Source organism: Doryrhamphus excisus, chromosome 12 (assembly GCF_030265055.1).
Source record: "Doryrhamphus excisus isolate RoL2022-K1 chromosome 12, RoL_Dexc_1.0, whole genome shotgun sequence".
NCBI classification, from domain to species: Eukaryota; Metazoa; Chordata; class Actinopteri; order Syngnathiformes; family Syngnathidae; genus Doryrhamphus; species Doryrhamphus excisus.
In genome coordinates this window covers 17,322,318-17,343,592 of record NC_080477.1, presented here as the reverse complement: position 1 = coordinate 17,343,592, position 21,275 = coordinate 17,322,318, and the positions used below count along the sequence as shown (strand labels likewise).

The following is a 21,275-nucleotide window of genomic DNA, read 5'->3' as shown; positions in this document are numbered from 1 at the left end:
ATTATTATGTGTCACCAGCTCACACATCATTCTGAGTCGCAGTGTCAACACAACAACACTCAGCAACGCAATAGTTGGATAAAACAGACAAGACTAGTAATTCTAATCTAAAGAGGTGACCATGAAAAATACCTTAGCTGCTGTTTAGTTGATCGGAATGCCAATTCATAATATTTTTTTTATGAGATTTGGAATGTGACACTAACGCGGATACTTAGCAAACACGTCATATGATGAGCATGTCTGCTATACAGTAAAGAGAGATTCTCAGGGCATTGAATCACTGTTAACGTTGTCTTAGAAGAACCTGAGCAGCCCAGCCCAATCGATTCAATGCCCTGAGAATACAAAGACATGAATGAATGAATGAGAATATCTACAGGCGGTGAAGATAGATGTTTTAATGGACTCTTTGAGGCGTTGACCTGCTTTACTTCTATTGCTGTCTGTGATGAAACTGATCTGGAGGGTCCACCCATGGGCTGATTTCACTTAACCACCACGTCTTGGTTATGACATGACAAGAAACGATAGAGACAACAGAACAAAGTTCATTTGTGGTTCTAAGCATATTTGTTTGGCTTTACGTTTTTTTACGGATAATGTTATTCCTCTCTCCTACAGCATTACAATTACATGCAAATGCGACGATAACGCCATTACATCACTTTTTTGTGCTGCACCGCTGTATGTAATAAAGCAGGGGTCTCAAACACGCAGCCCGCGGGCCAAATGTGGCCCGCAGGACACTAGTTTGAGGCCCCCGCCTTGATATGAAAGTTTAATGTTAGTGCGGCCCGTGCCGCATGTACCATGCATATCATGTACCCAGAAAAAAAATATTACGTTTGATTAATATTCATGTTAAAGGTTAAATAACTGTTAATAGTTACCACTTCCACACGGATAGGGAGGATAAGTTTTTGGCTATTTAAGTTTAAAGGAAATAACTTTAAGGCTACCGTTTAGGTCGCTAGCTCTCTAGTTTGCGAGTTAGCATGTGTCTCAAGACCCTGCAGTTGCGCAATATGTTGTAAATAAAAAGAGTATAAATGTGACTATAGTCGTGTTTTGTCATGTCTACAGGGCTCTTATAATGCTTTGTTCATTTTAATCTGAAAAAAATCTACCCATCTACCCAAAAGTCTACCCACCAACTATATGTGGTTTCTTGAGTTTTTATTGTTTGCCGTTTTATTATTATTATTATTATTATTATATTTATTTATTTATTAGTGATTGATTTTCTTTATTCTTGATTTGTTTATTTATTTTTCATCTTTTTTTTTTTTTGAAAACCTGATGCGGCCCAGTCTCACCCAGACCCGAGCTCCAGTGGCCCCTCAAGTAAATTGAGTTTGAAACCCCTGTAATAAAGTGTCCAGCTAGTGTATTTATTTACTCTCCTGTAGGATTTACACCTGCTTTCTTTGAACTCTTTCATTCCACTGTGGGCACTGTTTGTTTTTTTTGCTATGCCAGGAGAGTCTTCATCTTTAGCCCTCATCATCTTTCCTCTCCACTCCTCCCACACTCCCCCAGGCCTTTCTCTCAGTCATCCTTCATTCGCTCATCCACATGTCAGTCACCTGCCAACCATCTCTTGCTCTCCCATTTGTGCTTCAGTCTGCGCTCTCTCCCTCTCTCTCCTCTGATGCATGATGGATGCATCATGGAAACTGCACCTCGGGAAGCAATGGAAAGAGAATAAACAGAGATATGAGACTTGAATATGAATTTATTTTTGAGGTATTAAGACAATAAAGCCCCAGACACATTTATTTATTCTGAAAAAGGATCAGACTTAGTCCCACCCCCTTCCATCCCCAGCGTATAAATAGGAGCGAGCATCGTCTCACTCGGCACTCAAATCTGAAGGATGAGGTCCTTAAAGCACCTGAAGCCTCACAGCAGGAGGAGTGTGGTGAGTTTACTGGCCGAGGTGCTAATTATTAGTTTGCCGCTGCCATTTTTACACCGTTCCTGACTCGGTGTTCATATATATGTTTAGTTATTTCCTCCTCCAGCTGTGTCTTTTTGTCATTTTCATTCTCCCTCTGTCTCCACATATCTTTCCTCCTCCTGTAGCCTGACACTCATCTTCTTATTTTCCCCTCCCCCTTCTCTATCCTTATCTCCCTTCAGCTCTACCTTTTTTTTCATGTATGCTTCCACCATTCCTCTCTCCCTCTCTCTCTCTCTCCTCTTCTACTGTCTATTCTGTTATTGTGCCTTAATCTTGCTCTGTCATCGTTCCACACTTGCATGAATGTTTGTTCATTAGTGCAGTTCAACACGCCATGTCGTCCCCACCCTCAACACGGTCCACATGGCCAACAACATCTTTCATGGTTCTTGTGTCACTTGGCTGGATTTAGAGTTGCGTCTCGTGAGATGGCAGGTATTGTTTTGATGGCCGCTTGACAGCTAGAAGGGTTACAGAAGAACTCATTTCCGTGAATTTTGTACCCAAGGCTGGTGTATGTGCCAAACAGGAAGTCATTAATAAAAGGTGTGGAGACCGTGAATATAAGACGAGGGCAAAATATTTGGAAAGACAGAACTTCTTTGCACCAATATCAGTGCAATAAGTGAAGGATTACAGAAAAATGATATTTCTAAGGTGATGGATTACTCAGTTTTATTGATCACCATTTGTGTTACTGACATGTACTCATCGAGCTCTACAGATGAACTAATTTCTGAAGTGCATGCCTCTCTGTCTGTCTCTTCTCCAGGAGGAGGCGAGCCGGCGCCTGGGTAGATGTGAGCCCAAGGTAATGGCCCGGCTGGTGGACACAGGCACACAAACAGATCCAGTCGTCGTGCTGTCCTTGGCCCAGGCCGCCGTGCTAGGTCTCATCTCCCAGAATGAAGTCTTCGGCGCGACCATTGCACCCAACGGCTTCTACACGGGTGAACCCAAAGAGTCGCCCGCACCGCCAGTAGACGGAGTGGACTACGAGTACGCGGACCAGCTTATCGGCGCCAACGGAGATTACCTCGGGGACAACTTAGCGGAAGACGGACAGATGCAACCGAGCTGCAGTCAGAGGAGGTGGCAGCAGGGGCCCCCTCAGCACCCCGATGTGAAGATGGTGTTGCCCGATCGCCATGTCCCTCAAGGGGGCGAGGGGACGGTGTGCCACATCAAAGGGGAAGGGGTGAACTCTGTCATGAGCTCCTGTGTCCACATGCTCAACAATATGGCTCCCAGAGGGGGTTTAATTCAAGTGGACCCGGCCACCCTCAGAGGGACCAACAAGAACTGTGCAGAGTGTGAGCGGGAGGCCTCCAACCAACAACAAGCCCCCACACATGTCCATCCTCCTCCCCCGCAGGTGGCCCATAGAGGAGGGGAGCACAGAGGGCTGCAGGGCCAGCGCCCCCTGGGGGGTCACGGTCGAGGCGTCCGTGAGGGTGCGGAGGAAGTCGATCACCAGGGGAACAACATGATGAAGCCCAGCCAACAAGACGAAGCCATCAGCAGCTACTTCCAAACCAGCGAAGTAGGCAGCTACGATTCGGGGGAAATGCCAATGGGCGGCGAGTACGAAGACGGCAACCAGAACATGATGTGGACAGATGGGAATGGGGGTGGGCAGCACCAGCAGCAGCAGCCTCAGCCGCCACCGCCGCAACCCCCGAGAAGACACGGCGGCCGCAGGGTGGACCGACTGGACATCAACATCCAAATTGACGAGTCTTACTGCGTGGACGTGGGCGACGGTCTGAAGCGCTGGAAGTGCCGCATGTGCGACAAGTCTTACACGTCCAAGTACAACCTGGTCACGCACATCTTGGGCCACAACGGGATCAAACCACACGCGTGCCCCCACTGCGGCAAGCTCTTCAAGCAGCCCAGTCATCTCCAAACCCACCTGTTGACCCACCAGGGCACCAGGCCTCATAAGTGCACCGTGTGCAAGAAGGGTTTCACGCAGACCAGCCACCTGAAGCGCCACATGCTCCAGCACACGGACGTCAAGCCCTACAGCTGCCGCTTCTGCCGCCGTGGCTTCGCATACCCGAGCGAGCTGAGGGCGCACGAGGTCAAGCACGAGCGTGGCCGCTGCCACGTGTGCTCGCAGTGCGGCCTGGAGTTCCCCACCTACGCCCACCTCAAGCGCCACCAGGCCAGCCACCAGGGGCCTCACACCTTCCAGTGCACCGAGTGCAACAAGTCCTTCGCCTACCGCAGTCAGCTCCAGAACCACCTGCTGAAGCATCAGAGCCCCAGACCGTACACGTGTTCTCAGTGCGGATTGGAGTTTGTGCAACTGCACCACCTACGCCAGCACTCGCTAACACACAAGGTAACTAGCTAGCTTTACCGACACCTACATTGACTCGAGTGGAACTTTCAACTTTTCCTTTTGGGCTAGTCTTATAGGTTATCACATGGTTTCGTGCGCTGTTCTCTGATTGGTTGTTTCACGGGCACGATACCAGAGCAGCGCGCTCTGAGTGGACAGCTACGGGGGCTGATACTGGACATGGTTAAACTCTATATTTTATCAGTATCACTGCCCTGGGCTTTGACACAGTATCATTTCGGCCTTTTCCCGTATCGTTCATGGGCGGTTTCTAGGGTACAGGGCCAATTAATACTGTAGTATGTGATCATACTTGGTATACATGATGATCAACAAGGTAAAGACAACATTAGCTGACTCATGCAGACGTTATGCATAATAATGCTTTGGTTCCACTTTAGAAGTCAATTGGGGTTGCTTTCTAAATTACATTCTTGGAGGGTTTGCTGGAATCTAAGGGAATTGACGACATCGAGGTGTACTTTCCCCCAAAATGTTGGTCACTTTCTAAACTGAAATCTCACATGATTTGGCAACGTCATGCAAGATGACTGTTGGGAGTTTTTGTGACTATAAAGGCTTTTTTTTCTCAAAACGTTTGGTCCGACTGGTAAGATTCCTTAAGGTAGACCCAGACCACAGTGAGACAATATTTCTCAACTGGCCTGGGAACACCTCGGAAATCCGCCAGGAAGTCTGAGCTTCTCTTCTCTTTATAACTAAAAGAAGATGGATGGATATATATAATAGTTTCTTTTGTGGGTTCTTGCACCCTGCAGGGCATGAAAGGCCACAAGTGTGAAGTGTGCTCGCGTGAGTTCACACTGTCCGCCAACCTCAAGAGGCACATGCTCATCCACAACAGCGTGCGGCCCTTCCAGTGTCATGTCTGCTTCAAGAGCTTCATCCAGAAACAGACGCTCAAGACCCACATGATCGTCCACCTGCCCGTCAAGCCCTTCAAATGCAAGGCTAGTGTGAAACGTCACGCATCGGAGACAAACCAGACAGACGCGCAGTCGTAGGTAGTGATGTCCTCTGTTGTTGAATGTTTCCAGGTGTGTGGCAAATCTTTCAACAGAATGTACAACCTGCTGGGCCACATGCATCTGCACGCTGGCAGTAAGCCCTTCAAGTGTCCCTACTGTACCAGCAAGTTCAACCTGAAGGGCAACCTCAGCAGGCACATGAAGGTCAAACACGGGATGGACGTGTCCCCTGAAGGACAAGGTCAGGCCTCTAAAAATTCTGCCTATACATAACTCATTTTTTATCATCTAAATTCAGATATGGATATTCTGATAGTAAGCCTGTACATATGTTTCTATTATAGATCATGAATAGCGAGAAGAGCACTCACTCCTGTGGTCATTGAATCGGTTCTTTTTGGAGATGTCTCACTTTTAACATATTAACCATAACATTTATTCATTCATTCATTTTCTACCGCTTATCCTCACAAGGGTCGCAAGGGGTGCTGGAGCCTATCCCAGCAGGGTACACCCTGGACTGGTCGCCAGCCAATCACAGGACACATATATACAAACAACCATTCACACCTATGGACAATTTGGAGTCGCCAATTAACCTAGCATGTTTTTGGAATGTGGGAGAAAACCGGAGTACCCGGAGAAAACCCACGCATGCACGGGGTGAACATGCAAACTCCACACAGAGAGTGGAATTGAACTTTGGTCTCCTACCTGTGAGGCCTGCGCGCCAACCACCTGTGCGCCGTACAGCCCTTTTCAATCATACACGAGCAAAAGGAATTCAACCGCTCAACAACAAACTAAACTAAAGTAAAATTTTTGCCTATCCCCGCTGTCTTTGGGGGAGAGGCGGGGTACATACACCCTGGACTGGTGGCCAGCCAATCACAGGGCACATATAGACAAACAACCATTCACACTCACATTCATACCTATGGACAATTTGGAGTCGCCAATTAACCTAGCATGTTTTTGGAATGTGGGAGGAAACCGGAGTACCTGGAAAAAACTCACGCATGCACAAGGAGAACATGCGCAAACTCCACACAGAGATGGCCGAGGGTGGACTTGAACTCAGGTCTCCTAGCTGTGAAGCCTTTGCGCTAACCACTCGTGCAGCCCCATTTGAATAAATTGTTGATGTATTTTGAATAACTATGCAAACATTTACATATTTTAAATCAACTCACAAATCACATGAAACATGACAAACCATAACCTTAATATTTGTGTCCAAACTATATTGACTCTGCAGGTGTATCTAATAATATGAACAGGACTTTTAATCGCAGCATTTCCCCCCCTTGTCATCATTATGCAGAGGTGCTTCCAGAAATGGAGAACCAGGGGGAGTATGAAAGCCAGAACTTTGGCTTCACGTCGCCCGACAACATGGACAATAGCGGCTCCCAGAACCTCACCAAGCTGACCACGGCCAACATGGAGGACATGGAGGAGTATTACAACTTTGGCAAGGACGCCAGCGCCTATGCCACGCCCTGAGTCAGCTAGCTGTCCACCCTGCTGGGAATTGAACAAGCGGACTAGAAAGAGTGACTTGACTCTTGACGGGAAGGAGAAGCACTCGGTGCGGACTGTCAAAGCTGTGTGTTTGTACGCGTGGATCCATAACAAAACAACGGGAAAAGGCCATGTTGTGATTTCCTGTCAATCACAAGCGTATATTTTTGGACTGACAAGGTCAGCTAGGCTGTGTAGTCACGACAGTATATACACACACAAACCATGGTTAGTACATAGTCACTACTTACATACAGTATTCTTTAGCTCTCAGTGCACTTACTGAACATAACTTTATTGACAATGAGATCCCTACAAAACATGTCAGTTTAGCCTCACATTAATATTCTAACCTGTGTCTTTGCTATACTTTTTTTTTTTTTTTTACTTTTGAGAGTTATTGAGAACGTGAAGTGAGCTTTCGTTGAGGAAGGTTTCTTTTTTTTTCCTTTTTAAGGAAGCTGGAGGAAAACCAGACTGTAAAAAGTTAATTTCCTTTTCCGTAAGGTCGGACAATTTGAGGAGCATTTTTTCTTCTTTAGTGCTTGTTTGGAGTTTCAGCAGTCTTGTTTTTTTTCACTTCACTTTCAGTTCAACTGGAAAATATATTCCTAATGTACATTCTGTATATGTTTAAAAAAAAAAAAAGAATAGTGAATTGAAAGTGAAGTGAAGAGGATGGTCCTGCCTGCTCCTCATGATTCTGTTTTGGGGAAGTGGACTCCCCCTGTCCTGCCATGCAGGTCAGTCAGCTTTTTTGATATACACACTAAGTAAAAGCAAAAGAATGGTTGACTAGTTGAGCCATTACCAGACTAAAACGTCATGGAAATTGACCATGGATTATTTAATAATAAAGACAAAAAATTCTAGTTTAAATGAAAAATTCAAGTGGCTTGTCTGTAATGTCATTTTCATTTTGCCATGGCATTATTATTATTATTATTTTTACTAACAAGAAAAAAAATGCTTACTTTTCTTGATGCATATTTCCTCCTCTGTGAAATGAGTCCTCTAAGACTTTAAATAAGGTCATCCATTTGAAGGCTGTGCTGATGCCTTGTTAACCTTTAGAAGGGGCACATTCAAGAACACTACACACACTGAAATCACTTCATTTGTTGGCTCAAATGTGTTTTTAAAAACATGTATGGTCGTTTTTAAAAGAGACACACCTTTGTGTGGGAATTTTGACATTCACTCTTCACTTAAAATTATGTTTTCATTTTTATTGCTCCTTTCGGTGTCTCCCTAATACTGACAAAAGTACATTTTCACAGATGCGTCAATGATGTGAGGAGAAACGGTGGTGATGCTAGCATTATGTTGCACAGCTGCTGCTGCTGCTGCTTAATTAGTAGCTTCTTATATAACATGACATAGTGTGGAAAGCCATAATGAATTAACTGGTGGGTAAATTCTGGTCAGCTGTCATGCTAACACTGGACTCAACATTAGATAATTAATTACCAATCAATGCTAAACATTATCTTTTCAAAGGCAGACTTCTTCATACTTGTAATGCAGCACATTACGATCAACTTTGAGGGTACTACAACTTATTTCGGGATAATGTCGACACCTGCTGGTATCGAAGGGTAAGTGCTTCCGGCGGTGAGTTATTGGCTAAAAGCTGCATTCTGTGTAACAGCCACAAGGGGGTGACAGAACAATGGCCACGCACCTGCAATTATTTGAATGATGATTAGCTGGCTACCTAGATTCGCATCGAAGTTTCTTTAAATATTTTCTTTTTTATATATTAAACTATGTTGGTGTACTATCGCAGCAATCCCAAGGCCTGTTCGTCTTCGGTCAACCGGAACAAACATTTATTCTTAAAGGAAAACTTGTCATAAAGTGAAAATCGTCATAACACAAGTCAACACTGCTAACTAGTGGTCATCAAAGCACACAAATGAATACTATTACTTGTATTACCTTCTCAATGATGAACTCCATATGACATAACGCATAATCTCGTCTCCCATTTCTTTCCACCACTGGTTGGTCCTTGATGCCTTTCTCCATAATTAATCTAAAAGTAATGTTAGCTTTAGTATTACGCCATACTTAACTCCACTAAAATGGCAGCACGCCTACTAGCTGGTTAGTAGTCCACTACTTCGTTATTCTGGCAGAGCAAACTTTAAAACACGTGGTGCCATCCACGTGACCAACACGTACGGCACCGGACCAATCAGAGAATACGTTGCTTAAATGCCCGCCAATGATGCATTCCAGTGTTTTAATGTAGTTAACTTCACGATTGTGGATGTAAACATACTCAATAAATTATCATTTTTTTTAAATAAAAATTAAACCTTGCACTAATATATCACATATATCATCCTAGGTTAATAAAAAATAGTTGGAGTTCAGTATCTTGAGCAAAGATGGTCACGGGAGGCGGGAGGATCGAACTCACAACCCTCATGCTACCACCTGAGCCACGAAATACAGCTCCGTACAACATTGCCAGTTGGTCGTAAATGTAAAAAAAAATATCCTTATACATCATTAGTTTACATTAGAACCAGCTAAACTGGTCGATGCCGTTTGTTTTTATTAATCGAAGCAGGGAAGCAAACACAATGTAATCTTCACATGCCAAAAATAAATAAAAGTACCTAACCCTTCATAGGAAATTGCAGACAAAATGCACTTTATTAAACTTGTAACAGCTTTTGCACATAAATTAGGACAAACACACACAAAAAACAAAGAGACATGAAATCAATTATCAGCGTGTTTCTCATTTTGGGCCATCATGATGCTGACAGCATTTTAAGGCAATTGGCACAATGACATTCTCAGTGGCATGGTATTACTAGGTATCAGAAAATAACTCATCTGGCTCTGTAGTACATGTGGTATCTCTTCAGTAACAACGCAGACATTGACTAAACAAAAAGAAGAGTTCTTGTTTTTTTATGAAATATGTGGTTAAGTCATTGCGGCCACAGAGCCTTTCTTATCACTGAAGAAGCTCCTGAGCAACATGACTTGGCCGATGCCGATGATAAACAGCAGAATAGTTTCGCCGATCGACCAGAAAGTGACGCGTTCCAAGAGCTGGTCCGCCCTCGTGCGGTCGTGTGCTTCCCTGAGGCGATACCACGTCTGGGATTCAGCCACCACCTTCAGGATCTCATGGATTGAGACGCATGTGGATTCCAGCTGACACAAAGCATGACAGAATATAATTGAGAACTACCTAAAGACAAAAAATGTCAGTTTCTCAAAAAGTATTTTAAGACAAGAATATATATATTTTTTTCCAATTTATTCATTATATTAAAACTACTTTAACCTGAACTATACATACAATCATCCCTCGTTTATTGTAGTTAATTGGTTCCACACCCAACTGCGATAAGTGAATTTCCAAAAGTATAAATCAATATTAGCAACTGGAATATTTCATATTTGCAACTTTGTATATTTGTATTAGACATGAAATAACACCCCTATAGTCAATATTACACTTTCATTCTTTGTTTACATCACATTGCTTAACAGCCGAGTGGTTAGCACGCAGGCCTCACAGCTAGGAGACATTTGGGATAGGCTCCAGCACCTCCAGCGACCCTCGTGCGGACAAGTGGTAGAAAATGAATAAACATAGCATTCTGCCAAGCTAACTAGTTAGCCTCCATTTTTTAAATCCTTAAATTTAACAAAGGATTTCAAACAGAGTGGGGAAGAAGGACAAAGTACGTAATCAAAATCTTACCACTTCCACATGGAATGGAGGGAGAGCCGCCCCCCCCCCCCCCCCCCACTCTACCAGGTCGGACATGACTATGGTAATCTAATGTAATGTCATGTCCCATCAATGAAACAATGATAAGAGACTACAATACTACATAACTTGTCTTTCAGTGTTGTTTTAACTAGTAATAGTCCAAAGTCAACAACGGAACCCAGTAATTAAGTTTAAAAAACCGCGCTAGAGCGATGTTCAAACCGTAACCATATTATTATTACCATATTTCGGCCATGAGATGCTTTAATGACTGACAGCTACCCCATGCTGTCAACTAGGGTTACACAACACAACATGTACACGCATGAACACACACCAAGGTCAGGGTAGTGTGCCTGTTTCCAAGAAAAAAAAAATTAACGTTTCAATTCATTTAGATTTCTATGTGCCGTAAAGTTAAGCTTTAAAAAGTATTTAAAATTATTATTATTATTATTTACAATGAATATCCGGCAAATTTGTTATACCTAAAAAATGTATGACCCAAAAGACAGGCATGTCCAAGGGCACCACGTCAAGCTAAAAACACATAGCGTTTTTTTAATCGTTTTTTGAAATGTGTTAAATATATTAAAATATCCAACAGGTCTCAGTTGTTTCTCCAGCAGATTATTTAACATATTTCTCCGAACAGGACTTTCGTTACCTGTGTCAGCGCCGTGGCTCTCGTCATACTGGGTAGCAGAGGGTCCTCATCGCCATGACGGACGTCCAGGTAGATGGATTTATGTGAGAACGTGGAGAACTCATTGCTGAAGCAGACCTTGTAGACTCCCTTCATGGCAGTGGTGTGGGAGAAGCTGTCATACTGCTTCCTGTTCTCCGTGTACAATATGTTATCAAGAGGATCTGTCACAAAACAGTCCACGTCGTAGTTTCCTCCTGAAATCACCTTGATTTAAAAACAACAAAACACAAAGATGCGTGTCAAGATTCAGACCGGGAGACTGGCTAGCTATGCAGCTGTGAAGAAAGCATGGATCCAAGTGCTGCGTTCAAGACTTACCTGATAATCGATGTCAAACTTGACGTCCTTCTCCAAGTCTTCGTAGAAACATTGTTTTTCGTTGTCAGGAAGCTCAAACGTGAGCTCGGTGGCAAATGCCACAAAAATTTGAAAGAGAAGATGCAATAAGACCGACAACAGCCGCATTGTTAACAATAAATGAGAAGACTACAAAGCTGGTCGACTCTTCTCAATGACTACATTGAACGTTAGCTCTGACGTGGCACAGTGGCTAACACTTCCGGGTTTCCTGTGTAAATATACATATACATTATTTTTCATTTTAATTAATTTTTAACATGTTATAGTAGGAAAATATAATGGCATAATAATACGTAAAAACGAATAAGAAATATTTATTTTACGTCGAGTTAAAATGTTGACATAGTACGACAAATAGGAAGTAGGAAATGTATCAAAATAAAAGCTCTCCATTGACTTCACCAAGATACATATATTTATTATTTAGCAAACATCTGATTTCAACATTAAAACGTATCGCTAAATTAAACATAGGTCGTAAATTCAAAAAAAATACGTATCGTACAGCTGTTTTTAATCTTAAGTATTTTAAAAGTGGACAAAGTTGAGACTGATAATTTTAAAAGTGGACAAAATTGAGACTGAAATTATAATCCACACAGCCAACTCGCTGTTAAAATAAATTATTTCCACAGCTCTACGTCAATAAAAGCGTTTCGCTACGCTATCGAAACTAAAATGATCACTTCCGGAATAGACCTTTAATCTGAAAAAAAAAGTTTCTAAGCCACGCCTTTTTTCCGTTCTGGTGTCTCAAGCGTCTTGCCAGTTATAACCCGTGTCATAACCTCCAGGCAGTTGAATACTGTTCCTGTCCCTAACCTTTAATTTTGTTCCAACAATACTACTTTAATTCTGTCTTCATCACCGGATGACTATTATTTTAAAAATGGAAATGCCACAGTACGTCACAACCATAAAGGAATTTGTGGAGGCACACGCCGTCGGTCTCACCGTTGCATTTGTTGCAGGTAAAATTGATAATTAATATTCTTTTATTCATGTTTGTCTGTTATTTATACGTTTCCATGGGGAACACGTGTGAGAGTAATGAAGACAACACACATCACAAAGAATAAAATCATGCTTTCTTACAACAGTATACACAAATACACATTTTTTGCAAGATGACAGCACATCATATCAATCCTCATATTCTATATGAATCGCTCCTAGTGGCTTTGAGCAGTATATCAAACATGAGAGGTCCTTGCCCATGTTGTTTTTGTGATTCCAGCAAATTCTATATTACCAAAGCACCACACTGCACAAGTAGGTTCAACCATCAATGTAAATAAAACTTCAAAATAAAGCAAACAATTCTTAATGTGATCTTCCAATGAGGTCATGACATCAATGTCGCATCATCGCTTTATTTCCCTTGATGAAGAACCGCCTTTGTTTTTATAGCGTCCATTATTTCCAAGATAAATTCTGTGAGATCCCATAGAATTTGAACACAATCCTGCTACCGTTAACTTCATAAAAGCTCCTTTATGTACTGACTAGGGATTATTAACAGTCACACATGTAGAAAAAAGTAAATATTATATTCTTAAGTTGAGGACTGTCGCACATCTTCTGGAAGACTGTTCCAGATTTTGGCAGCATGAAACTGAAATGCAGCCTCACCATGTTTAGTCCTGAATCTGGGCATCCGCAGGAGACCACTACCGGAGCTTCTCAGAGCCCGAGATGGTTTATGTGGCTCTTAACATGTCAGAGATGCACGAGACCATGAAAAGACACACGCAGTCTATTCTCCGAGCGACAGGAAGCTAGTGCAGAGACCTGAGTACTGGACTAATATGGTCATATTTTCTAGTTCTAGTCAGGACTCGAGCAGCAGCATTCTGGATGCACTGCAGCTTAGCCCAGTGTGACGTCTTTTACAGTTATAACGTGATGGTGGGGTTTTAGAGAAAGTCTCAAGGTGACTGATAACACTTTCTGTTTTTTTTCTGTGGGCCCAAAGACAATAATTTCAGTTTTGTCCGAGTTTAGCGAGAGAAACAGATTAAACAATAGCGGCCCCAGGATTGACCCCTGGGGAACCCCACGGGTCATAGCCATTTGTTCCAACTTCCTGTCCTCTAGATAGGACTTGAACCATTCAAGAGCAGTACCAGAGATTCCACCCAATAGCGGCCCCAGGATTGACCCCTGGGGAACCCCACGGGTCATAGCCATTTGTTCCAACTTCCTGTCCTCTAGATAGGACTTGAACCATTCAAGAGCAGTACCAGAGATACCCACCCAGTTTTCTAACCTCTGAACTAAGAACACATGGTCATCTGTGTCAAAGGCAGTGCTCATGTCTAGCAGAATTTAAAAGTGAGACTTTTACAACCTTTTCTAAGACTTTGGTTTGATCATTCTGAATTATACCACCTCAAGGACTTCATAGGTTCCACTGTTAGTGTGATTGCCTGCTTCTATAGAGCATCTATAGAAAGAGTCTATGGAAAAATAACAGGAAAAAGACAAGGGAAAAGCAATGCACTGACAAAGCATATATTCCAATGTATAACACTGGCAACATGATTTCCACTTCCAGGGACAAGCCTGCTGGCCTTGCGCAGGTGGCTGGCAGGGGGAGTGTGTCGGAGCATGGCCAGGCTGGATGGGAAAACAGTTCTTATCACAGGAGCCAACACCGGCATTGGGAAAGAGACGGCCCTGGATTTGGCACGACGAGGTCAGGCATCTTGATCGCTTTAACGTCATTCATTCATTTTCTACCGCTCCGTGCTGGAGCCTATCCCACCTGTCTTCGGGCGAGAGGCGGGGTACACCCTGGACTTGTCGCCAGCCAATCACAGGGCACATATAGACAAACAACCATTCACACTCACATTCATACCTATGGACAATTTGGAGTCGCTAATTAACCTAGCATGTTTTTGGAATGCGGGAGGAAACCGGAGTACCCGGAGAAAACCCACGCATGCACGGGGAGGACATGCAGAGGGTGGAATTGAACTCGGGTCTCCCAGCTGTGATTCCTGTATGCTAACCACTTGCCCGCTGTGCAGCCCACTCTAACTTGATTTTATATTTTTGCTCAAATTGAATTTTTCTTGGGCGGCACGGCGATCGAGTGGTTAGTGCGCAGACCTCACAACTAGGAGACTAGGGTTCAATTCCACCCTCGGCCATCTCTGTGTGGCGTTTGCATGTTGTCCCTGTGCATGCGTGGGTTTTCTCCGGGTACTCCGGTTTCCTCCCACATTCCAAAAACATGCTAGGTTAATTGGCGACTCCAAATTGTCCATAGGTATGAATGTGAGTGTGAATGGTTGTTTGTCTATATGTGCCCTGTGATTGGCTGGCCACCAGTACAGGGTGTACCCCGCCTCTTGCCCGAAGACAGCTGGGATAGGCTCCAGCACCCCCGCGACCCTTGTGAGGAAAAAGAGGTAGAAAATGAATGAATGAATTTTTCTTTCTTTTTCCCAAAGGGGCCCGAGTGATCCTTGCCTGCAGAGACCTGACCAAAGCCCACCTGGCAGCTGATTTCATACGTCAAAAGAGCGGGAACGGAAACGTGGTGGTGAAGAGACTGGACCTTGCCTCTCTGAAGTCGGTCAGAGACTTGGCCAAAGACGTCCACATGACCGAGGAACGTTTAGACATCCTCATCAACAACGCAGGTCCATTTTTCAACAACCGAGAACATCCTTGTGGAGATTAAGGGCACAGTTGGTCTGCCGAGGTTGTTATTGTTATTAAAGCCAGAACCGCCACTGTTTTCCAGGTATCATGATGTGTCCCAAGTGGAAGACCGAAGACGGCTATGAAATGCAATTCGGGGTCAACCACCTGGGACATTTCCTCCTCACTAACCTTCTCGCCGATTTGCTGAAAAGGTCGACTCCGAGTCGAATCGTTATTGTCTCCAGCCTGGCGCATGAGAAAGGTAAATAGGGCGTTGTACTGAGTCTGGCTTATATTATATCTAGCGTTAAGGTCGGAATCAACCTTTACTCACCAAGCGGAATTGTGCAATCACTGCGGTCACGGGGGGTATTGTGAATTGTATCCTGATTCGTTTTTTTTTTTTTTTTCCCGAGGTCACATCCACTTTGATGACATCAACCTGGATCAAGACTACCAACCGGATGTGAGCTACCGCCAAAGCAAGCTGGCTAATGTGCTCTTCTGCAAAGAGCTGGCTTCCAGGCTGCACGGTGCTGTAACGTAATAAACACTTGATGATTCCTCTCTGTGATATTTTGGTCCGAACTCGGATGGATTGCTCCCATCAGGCACAGGGGTGACGACATACAGCCTCCACCCTGGCGTCGTCCGCACTGAGCTGGCCCGCCACATGTTCCCTACTATGGCCCTGTGGAAGAGGATTCTAGCCATGCCCTTTTTGATGATGATTAAAAGTCCCTGGGAAGGAGCTCAAACCAGCATCTACTGCGCTGTGGACGAGAGTCTGACCAACGCCAGCGGACTGTACTACAGGCAAGTGATCTTGATCAGTAGTTTCCACTAAATTCTACTTAAATATAATCAACAAAACAAATCCTATTTCCTGTCTTTTCGTATTCAACAGCGACTGTGCCGTAAAGACTCCGTCCCCAGCCGTACTGGATGATACTGTCGCCAAACGACTGTGGGTCCTCAGCGCCTCCATGGTTGGCCTGGTCTGAAACCAGCAGCTTGTTGCGCCTCCATTCATACAGAAATAGCAACCAGGCATTGATTGGATGAAGGCGAGGTGCTGAATTATGTGGCCTTTTTTTAAAATTTGACCTTAAAATTTGCACTCTCCATTTGCACTGTCCGTAATATACAGAAGTATCAGGGTCAAAGGGCATTTTTGTGGGAAAATATTTGATAATACACCAAAATTATTACAATATTAATACTTTAGAAGAGTTCATTTTTATTACTAGAAAAATCTAAGATGTAATTGTATGCAAATGAAGTCTTTCAATAACATTTTCATAGATTTTACTCAACTATCCAAATTGTCCATAGGTATGAATGTGAGTGTGAATGGTTGTTTGTCTATATGTGCCCTGTGATTGGCTGGCGACCAGTCCAGGGTGTATTTTCTTTATTATGCACAAGACACAAAGCATTGTTTATATAGCAATATATATAGTGTTTACAGTGAATTAGATGGTTGGCTGTGTTGTAGCAGAATACACATGGTCTCAAACACGCGGCCCGCGGGCCAAATGTGGCCCGCAGGACACTAGTTTGAGGCCCCCGCCTTGATATGAAAGTTTAATGTTAGTGCGGCCTGCGCAAGTTTGATATGGATGATGTATGGTATCATGTAGCCAGAAAAAATTATTACGTTTGATTAATGTTCATGTTAAAGGTTAAATAACTGTTAATAGTTATCCTCCCTATCCGTGTGGAAGTGGTACGTTTTTGGCTATTTAAGTTTAAACATTATTTTATATATACATTTATTTAAGTTTTGACATTTTCATAGATTATAGACTATCCAAATTGTCCATAGGTATGAATGTGAGTGTGAATGGTTGTTTGTCTATATGTGCCCTGTGATTGGCTGGCGACCAGTCCAGAGTGTACCCCGCCTCTCGCCTGAAGACAGCTGGGATAGGCTCCAGCACCCCTGCGACCCTCATGAGGATAATCGGTAGAAAATTAATGAATAAATGAAAATTCCAATAATGTTACAAGTCTTCATTTTCATAATATTTGTATTTTCCCCCTGAAACGCCCTTCATAGTCATCTGTGAGGTAAAGGGTTAAATTGCACTGATTTCCTGTTAACTGCTGTGATATTGTGTTGCTATTAGGAGGTCAAGTTGTCTCATCACATTTGGTACTCTTAAGTAACTGAAATGTATGCCATACAATAAGTAGTGTTACAGAATGTTTATATAGTCATCAAGACAAAAAAAAAAACACGGAGGGAGGACCTTATATTTATTTGGAGGATATTTACTATGAAGTGATTTTATTTTGAAGTGACTTTTGGTGTAGTATCTGACACAGCTTTAAATAAATACATCATAAAACACACCAGTTACGTACCATAATTAAAATTTGGCTTGTTTTTGCAGCAGTCATCGCTCTAAAGTTGTGAAGTGCAATTTATTTTTGAAGCCACAAATGGACAGCCGTGAAAGTGCAATATTGAAGACATGTTTAGAAGTCATTGTAATAAATATGCCATGTAATAAACTGACAAATGTCTGATCACTTTAACGAGTGTTCCACTGTTTGCACAAGCAAGATGGAAGTATGATTTGCATTGTTTCAACCAAAACATTGATTGTAGGTGTGATGTTATTTATTGTGAGGGGCGGTAAGGGTTCCCAAGCTTTTTCACCTCCATACCCAAAAATCTGAAATGGGGGGGGGGGGGGGGGGGGGTACCTCCCCAAGGAACCAAACCTACATACAGAAATGTGTTGCCATTACACTGAGGTGTACATACAAAGAAACACAATAGACATTCATTTAATAGAACAAAGATGGACCCTTTTGCCCCTTGCTAAGAAAAGTATTACTTTTTTAAGTACTATTTTTGTAGAGTACCATTTGTTACCACAGTTATATGAAGCCACCAATGGGAAATCCAATCTCTATGAACCACAAAATAAAACATGCAAAAGTGAAAGAACGAGTGGATTTTTTTTTAAAGGAAAAAAAAAAAACATGTCAGTAAGTCATGTCACCGTGCGTAAATTTGCATATTTTTAACATGCTCATTCTTGCACGCCAGCTGAAGAATGAGACTACGCACGCTGAGCTGTAATTAAATCGTGCAGCAATGCAAAGACCGTGTTAAAAAGACGAAAAAGAAACGCCCATGTTTTTGTCGCATGTTTCATATTAATGTGACTCACCGAATTCTTGTACACTTTTTTACCTGTTGCATCACCGATATCTACGCCGTGTCGGTGGACAGTTATCGCAGCTCTTGACGGGTCATGGAGGTCATGTGTCATGTTAGCGTTCAAGGGGTGATAACGCTAGGCTAAAATCTTAAAAGCACAATAATAATAAGCATGTTTATGACCTTTTTTCAAGCACAGGGCGCACCTGAAATGCTTTTTTTGCGTGCATGTTTGAGTAAAAAAAATATGAGCAAAGCACCAGGTGTGCCCTGAGATGCCTGAAGGGATTTCTTGCAGTTTATGGTCCCCTGTAACATATTTTAAACCAGAAATGCAAGCAATTCCGATATTCCAAGATTGCTGTTTTAAATAAAATGCTACACATTTAAAAAAAAAAAAAGCAATTTGTGAGAAAAAAACAGGCTTCATTCTGGTCACCAATTAGGACCTGATGTTGTCTCTGGTGGTATTGTCATGCACATGCCCTTATCAGTTCTCCGTCCAACGGATACAGAATCAATAGCTGGGCTGGAAAAGTGATAAGGAGATGTGAACGACTATAAAACAACAACAGTACTGAAACAAAAAGCTAAATAATTTGGTGTAAAAAAAAGGTCCTCAACCAGGAACTGCCAGGAGCCATCCACCTTCTCAATGCCCCTTCCAGCTGATGCGTGTCCAGGCTTCCATCCAAGTCCCGGAGGGAAGACGTTCCTCGTTTTCTGCGGCAGTTAAAAAGTCAGCTGCTCGCTGCACTTCACAGTTTGACTGCTGGCAAACTTTTTGGAGACACACCCCACTGATGAGTTTTATTCCAGCGTGGCCCCGCCTCTCTACTCTGGAGGGAAGTCTCAATCTGCTATTGGTCCAGAAGACCTTCCAAGTCACCAAACCTGCCCCCTGTGGTCCAAAAAATAAAAAAAGCTCCTGTACTTGTCAGTCAGACGCTGATGAGAAAGCAGGATGAGAGAGGACAGGCTTGGCTGGTGTGTTCCCCCCACAGGTGTGCATGCTAAGAAGCAAATTCCAGTATGTGCATACCTGCCAGTTTCTCCGGTATTCCATTGCTCCTACAGAGTGAGACCTCTACTCTCTTTGCCTTGACCACTGGCTCTGTCTTTCCCTTTTCCTGCCGAGGGGGCCCAGGCTGAGGGAGAGGCGGCATAGTCGCACGAATATGCAATTTTATAGCCATGCTGTCTGCATTACTTCTCTTCCTTGATATCCGTGAGTGAAGGCTTAAGAAAGGAGGAGTTTGGCGTCACCGTTGTCACAGGAAAAGATGTCAGGGGAAATGCTTGCTTTATGCCTCAAAGGCAGTTTGAAGTGTAAACACATGCGAGGAACTGCAGAAACCTATTGGACTATAAGCATGTATATTGCTGTTCTATATCTATAGTATCTATATCAAGGCTTTATATCAGGGGTCTCAAACTCAATTTACTTGGGGGCCACTGGAGCTAGGGTCTGGGTGAGACTGGGCCGCATCAGGTTTTCCAAAAAAAACGCATTTATTAAAAACAGAAAAATGAATAAACTTTGCTTTGGTTTCGATTTTCTACAATAAAAGCTCTGATAAAACATTCCACTGTTCTCAAATATCTTACTTTTTATTTTTCTACACAAAATAAGATGAAAAATAAATAAACAAATCAAGAATAAAGAAAATTAATCAGTAATAAATAAATGAATATAATAATAATAATAAAACGGCAAATACTAAAAACTTAAGAAACCACATATAGTTGTTGGGTAGACAAATTATTTTTTTCAGATTAAAATAAACAAAGCATTATTAGAGCCCTGTAGACATGACAAAACACGACTATAGTCACATTTACGCTTTTTTTTTTTCATTTACAACATATTGCGCAACTGCAGGGTCTTGAGACACATGCTAACTCGCAAACTAGAGAGCTAGCGACTTAAACGGTAGCCTTCAAGTTATTTCCTTTAAACTTAAATAGCCAAAAACTTACCACTTCCACACGGATGGGGAGGATAACTATTAACAGTTATTTAACCTTTAACATGAACATTAATCAAACGTAATTATTTTTTCTGGGTACATGATACCATACAGCATCCATATCAAACTTGCGCGGGCCGCACTAACATTAAATTTTCATATCAAGGCAGGGGCCTCAAACTAGTGTCCTGCGGGCCACATTTGGCCCGCGGGCCGCATGTTTGAGACCCCTGCTTTATATACTCGGTATATCATGTTCATGTTAAAGGTTAAATAACTGTTTATAGTTAACCTCGCTATCCGTGTGGAAGTGGTAAGTTTTTGGCTATTTAAGTTTAAAGCAAATAACTTGAAGGCTACCGTTTAGGTCGCTAGCTCTCGAGTTTGCGAGTTAGCATGTGTCGCAAGACCCTGCAGTTGCGCAATATGTTGTAAATAAAAAGAGTATAAATGTGACTATAGTTGTGTTTTGTCATGTCTACAGGGCTCTAATAATGCTTTGTTCATTTTAATCTGAAAAAAATAATTTGTCTACCCACCAACTATATGTGGTTTCTTAAGTTTTTATTATTTGATGTTTTATTATTATTATTATATTTATTTATTTATTACTGATTGATTGATTTTCTTTATTCTTGATTTGTTTATTTATTTTTCATCTTATTTTGTGCAGAAAAATAAAAATTAAGATATTTGAGAACAGTGGAATGTTTTATCAGAGCTTTTCTTGTAGAAAATCAAAACCAAAGCAAAGTTTATTCATTTTTCTGTTTTTAATAAATGCGTTTTTTTTTTTTTTTGGAAAACCTGATGCGGTCCAGTCT

General features: G+C 42.5%; 4 protein-coding genes across 4 annotated transcripts in view; 2 read left to right on the top strand and 2 right to left on the bottom strand.

Moving 5' to 3' along the window:
- Positions 1 to 9,006, bottom strand: part of LOC131139823 (semaphorin-4B-like) — a 97,864-nt gene extending 88,858 nt beyond the window's left edge. Inside the window, exon 1 of the mRNA XM_058089726.1 lies at positions 8,771 to 9,006. The gene's annotated coding sequence lies outside the window, so the exon portion shown is untranslated. The remainder of the gene's footprint in view (positions 1 to 8,770) is intronic.
- Positions 1,786 to 9,072, top strand: znf710b (zinc finger protein 710b). The gene is made up of 5 exons (XM_058089730.1): positions 1,786 to 1,924; positions 2,739 to 4,316; positions 5,096 to 5,287; positions 5,375 to 5,546; positions 6,630 to 9,072. Exons 1-5 carry the CDS (start codon positions 1,880 to 1,882, stop codon positions 6,809 to 6,811), a joined length of 2,169 nt encoding a protein of 722 aa, XP_057945713.1. The 5' UTR covers positions 1,786 to 1,879; the 3' UTR covers positions 6,812 to 9,072.
- Positions 9,073 to 9,382: 310 nt separating this feature from the next.
- On the bottom strand, positions 9,383 to 11,845 carry tmed3 (transmembrane p24 trafficking protein 3). Its single transcript, XM_058089732.1, has 3 exons — positions 11,605 to 11,845; positions 11,245 to 11,490; positions 9,383 to 10,009 (listed from the first exon to the last, which is right to left on the bottom strand). Exons 1-3 carry the CDS (start codon positions 11,749 to 11,751, stop codon positions 9,776 to 9,778), a joined length of 627 nt encoding a protein of 208 aa, XP_057945715.1. The 5' UTR covers positions 11,752 to 11,845; the 3' UTR covers positions 9,383 to 9,775.
- A 538-nt stretch (positions 11,846 to 12,383) lies between these two features.
- On the top strand, positions 12,384 to 17,993 carry si:ch211-107o10.3 (uncharacterized protein LOC407663 homolog). The gene is made up of 7 exons (XM_058089731.1): positions 12,384 to 12,617; positions 14,204 to 14,344; positions 15,108 to 15,299; positions 15,404 to 15,565; positions 15,720 to 15,836; positions 15,915 to 16,119; positions 16,211 to 17,993. The coding sequence occupies exons 1-7, from the start codon at positions 12,518 to 12,520 to the stop codon at positions 16,305 to 16,307; spliced, it is 1,014 nt and encodes a 337-aa protein (XP_057945714.1). The 5' UTR covers positions 12,384 to 12,517; the 3' UTR covers positions 16,308 to 17,993.
- The last annotated feature ends 3,282 nt before the right edge of the window (positions 17,994 to 21,275 follow it).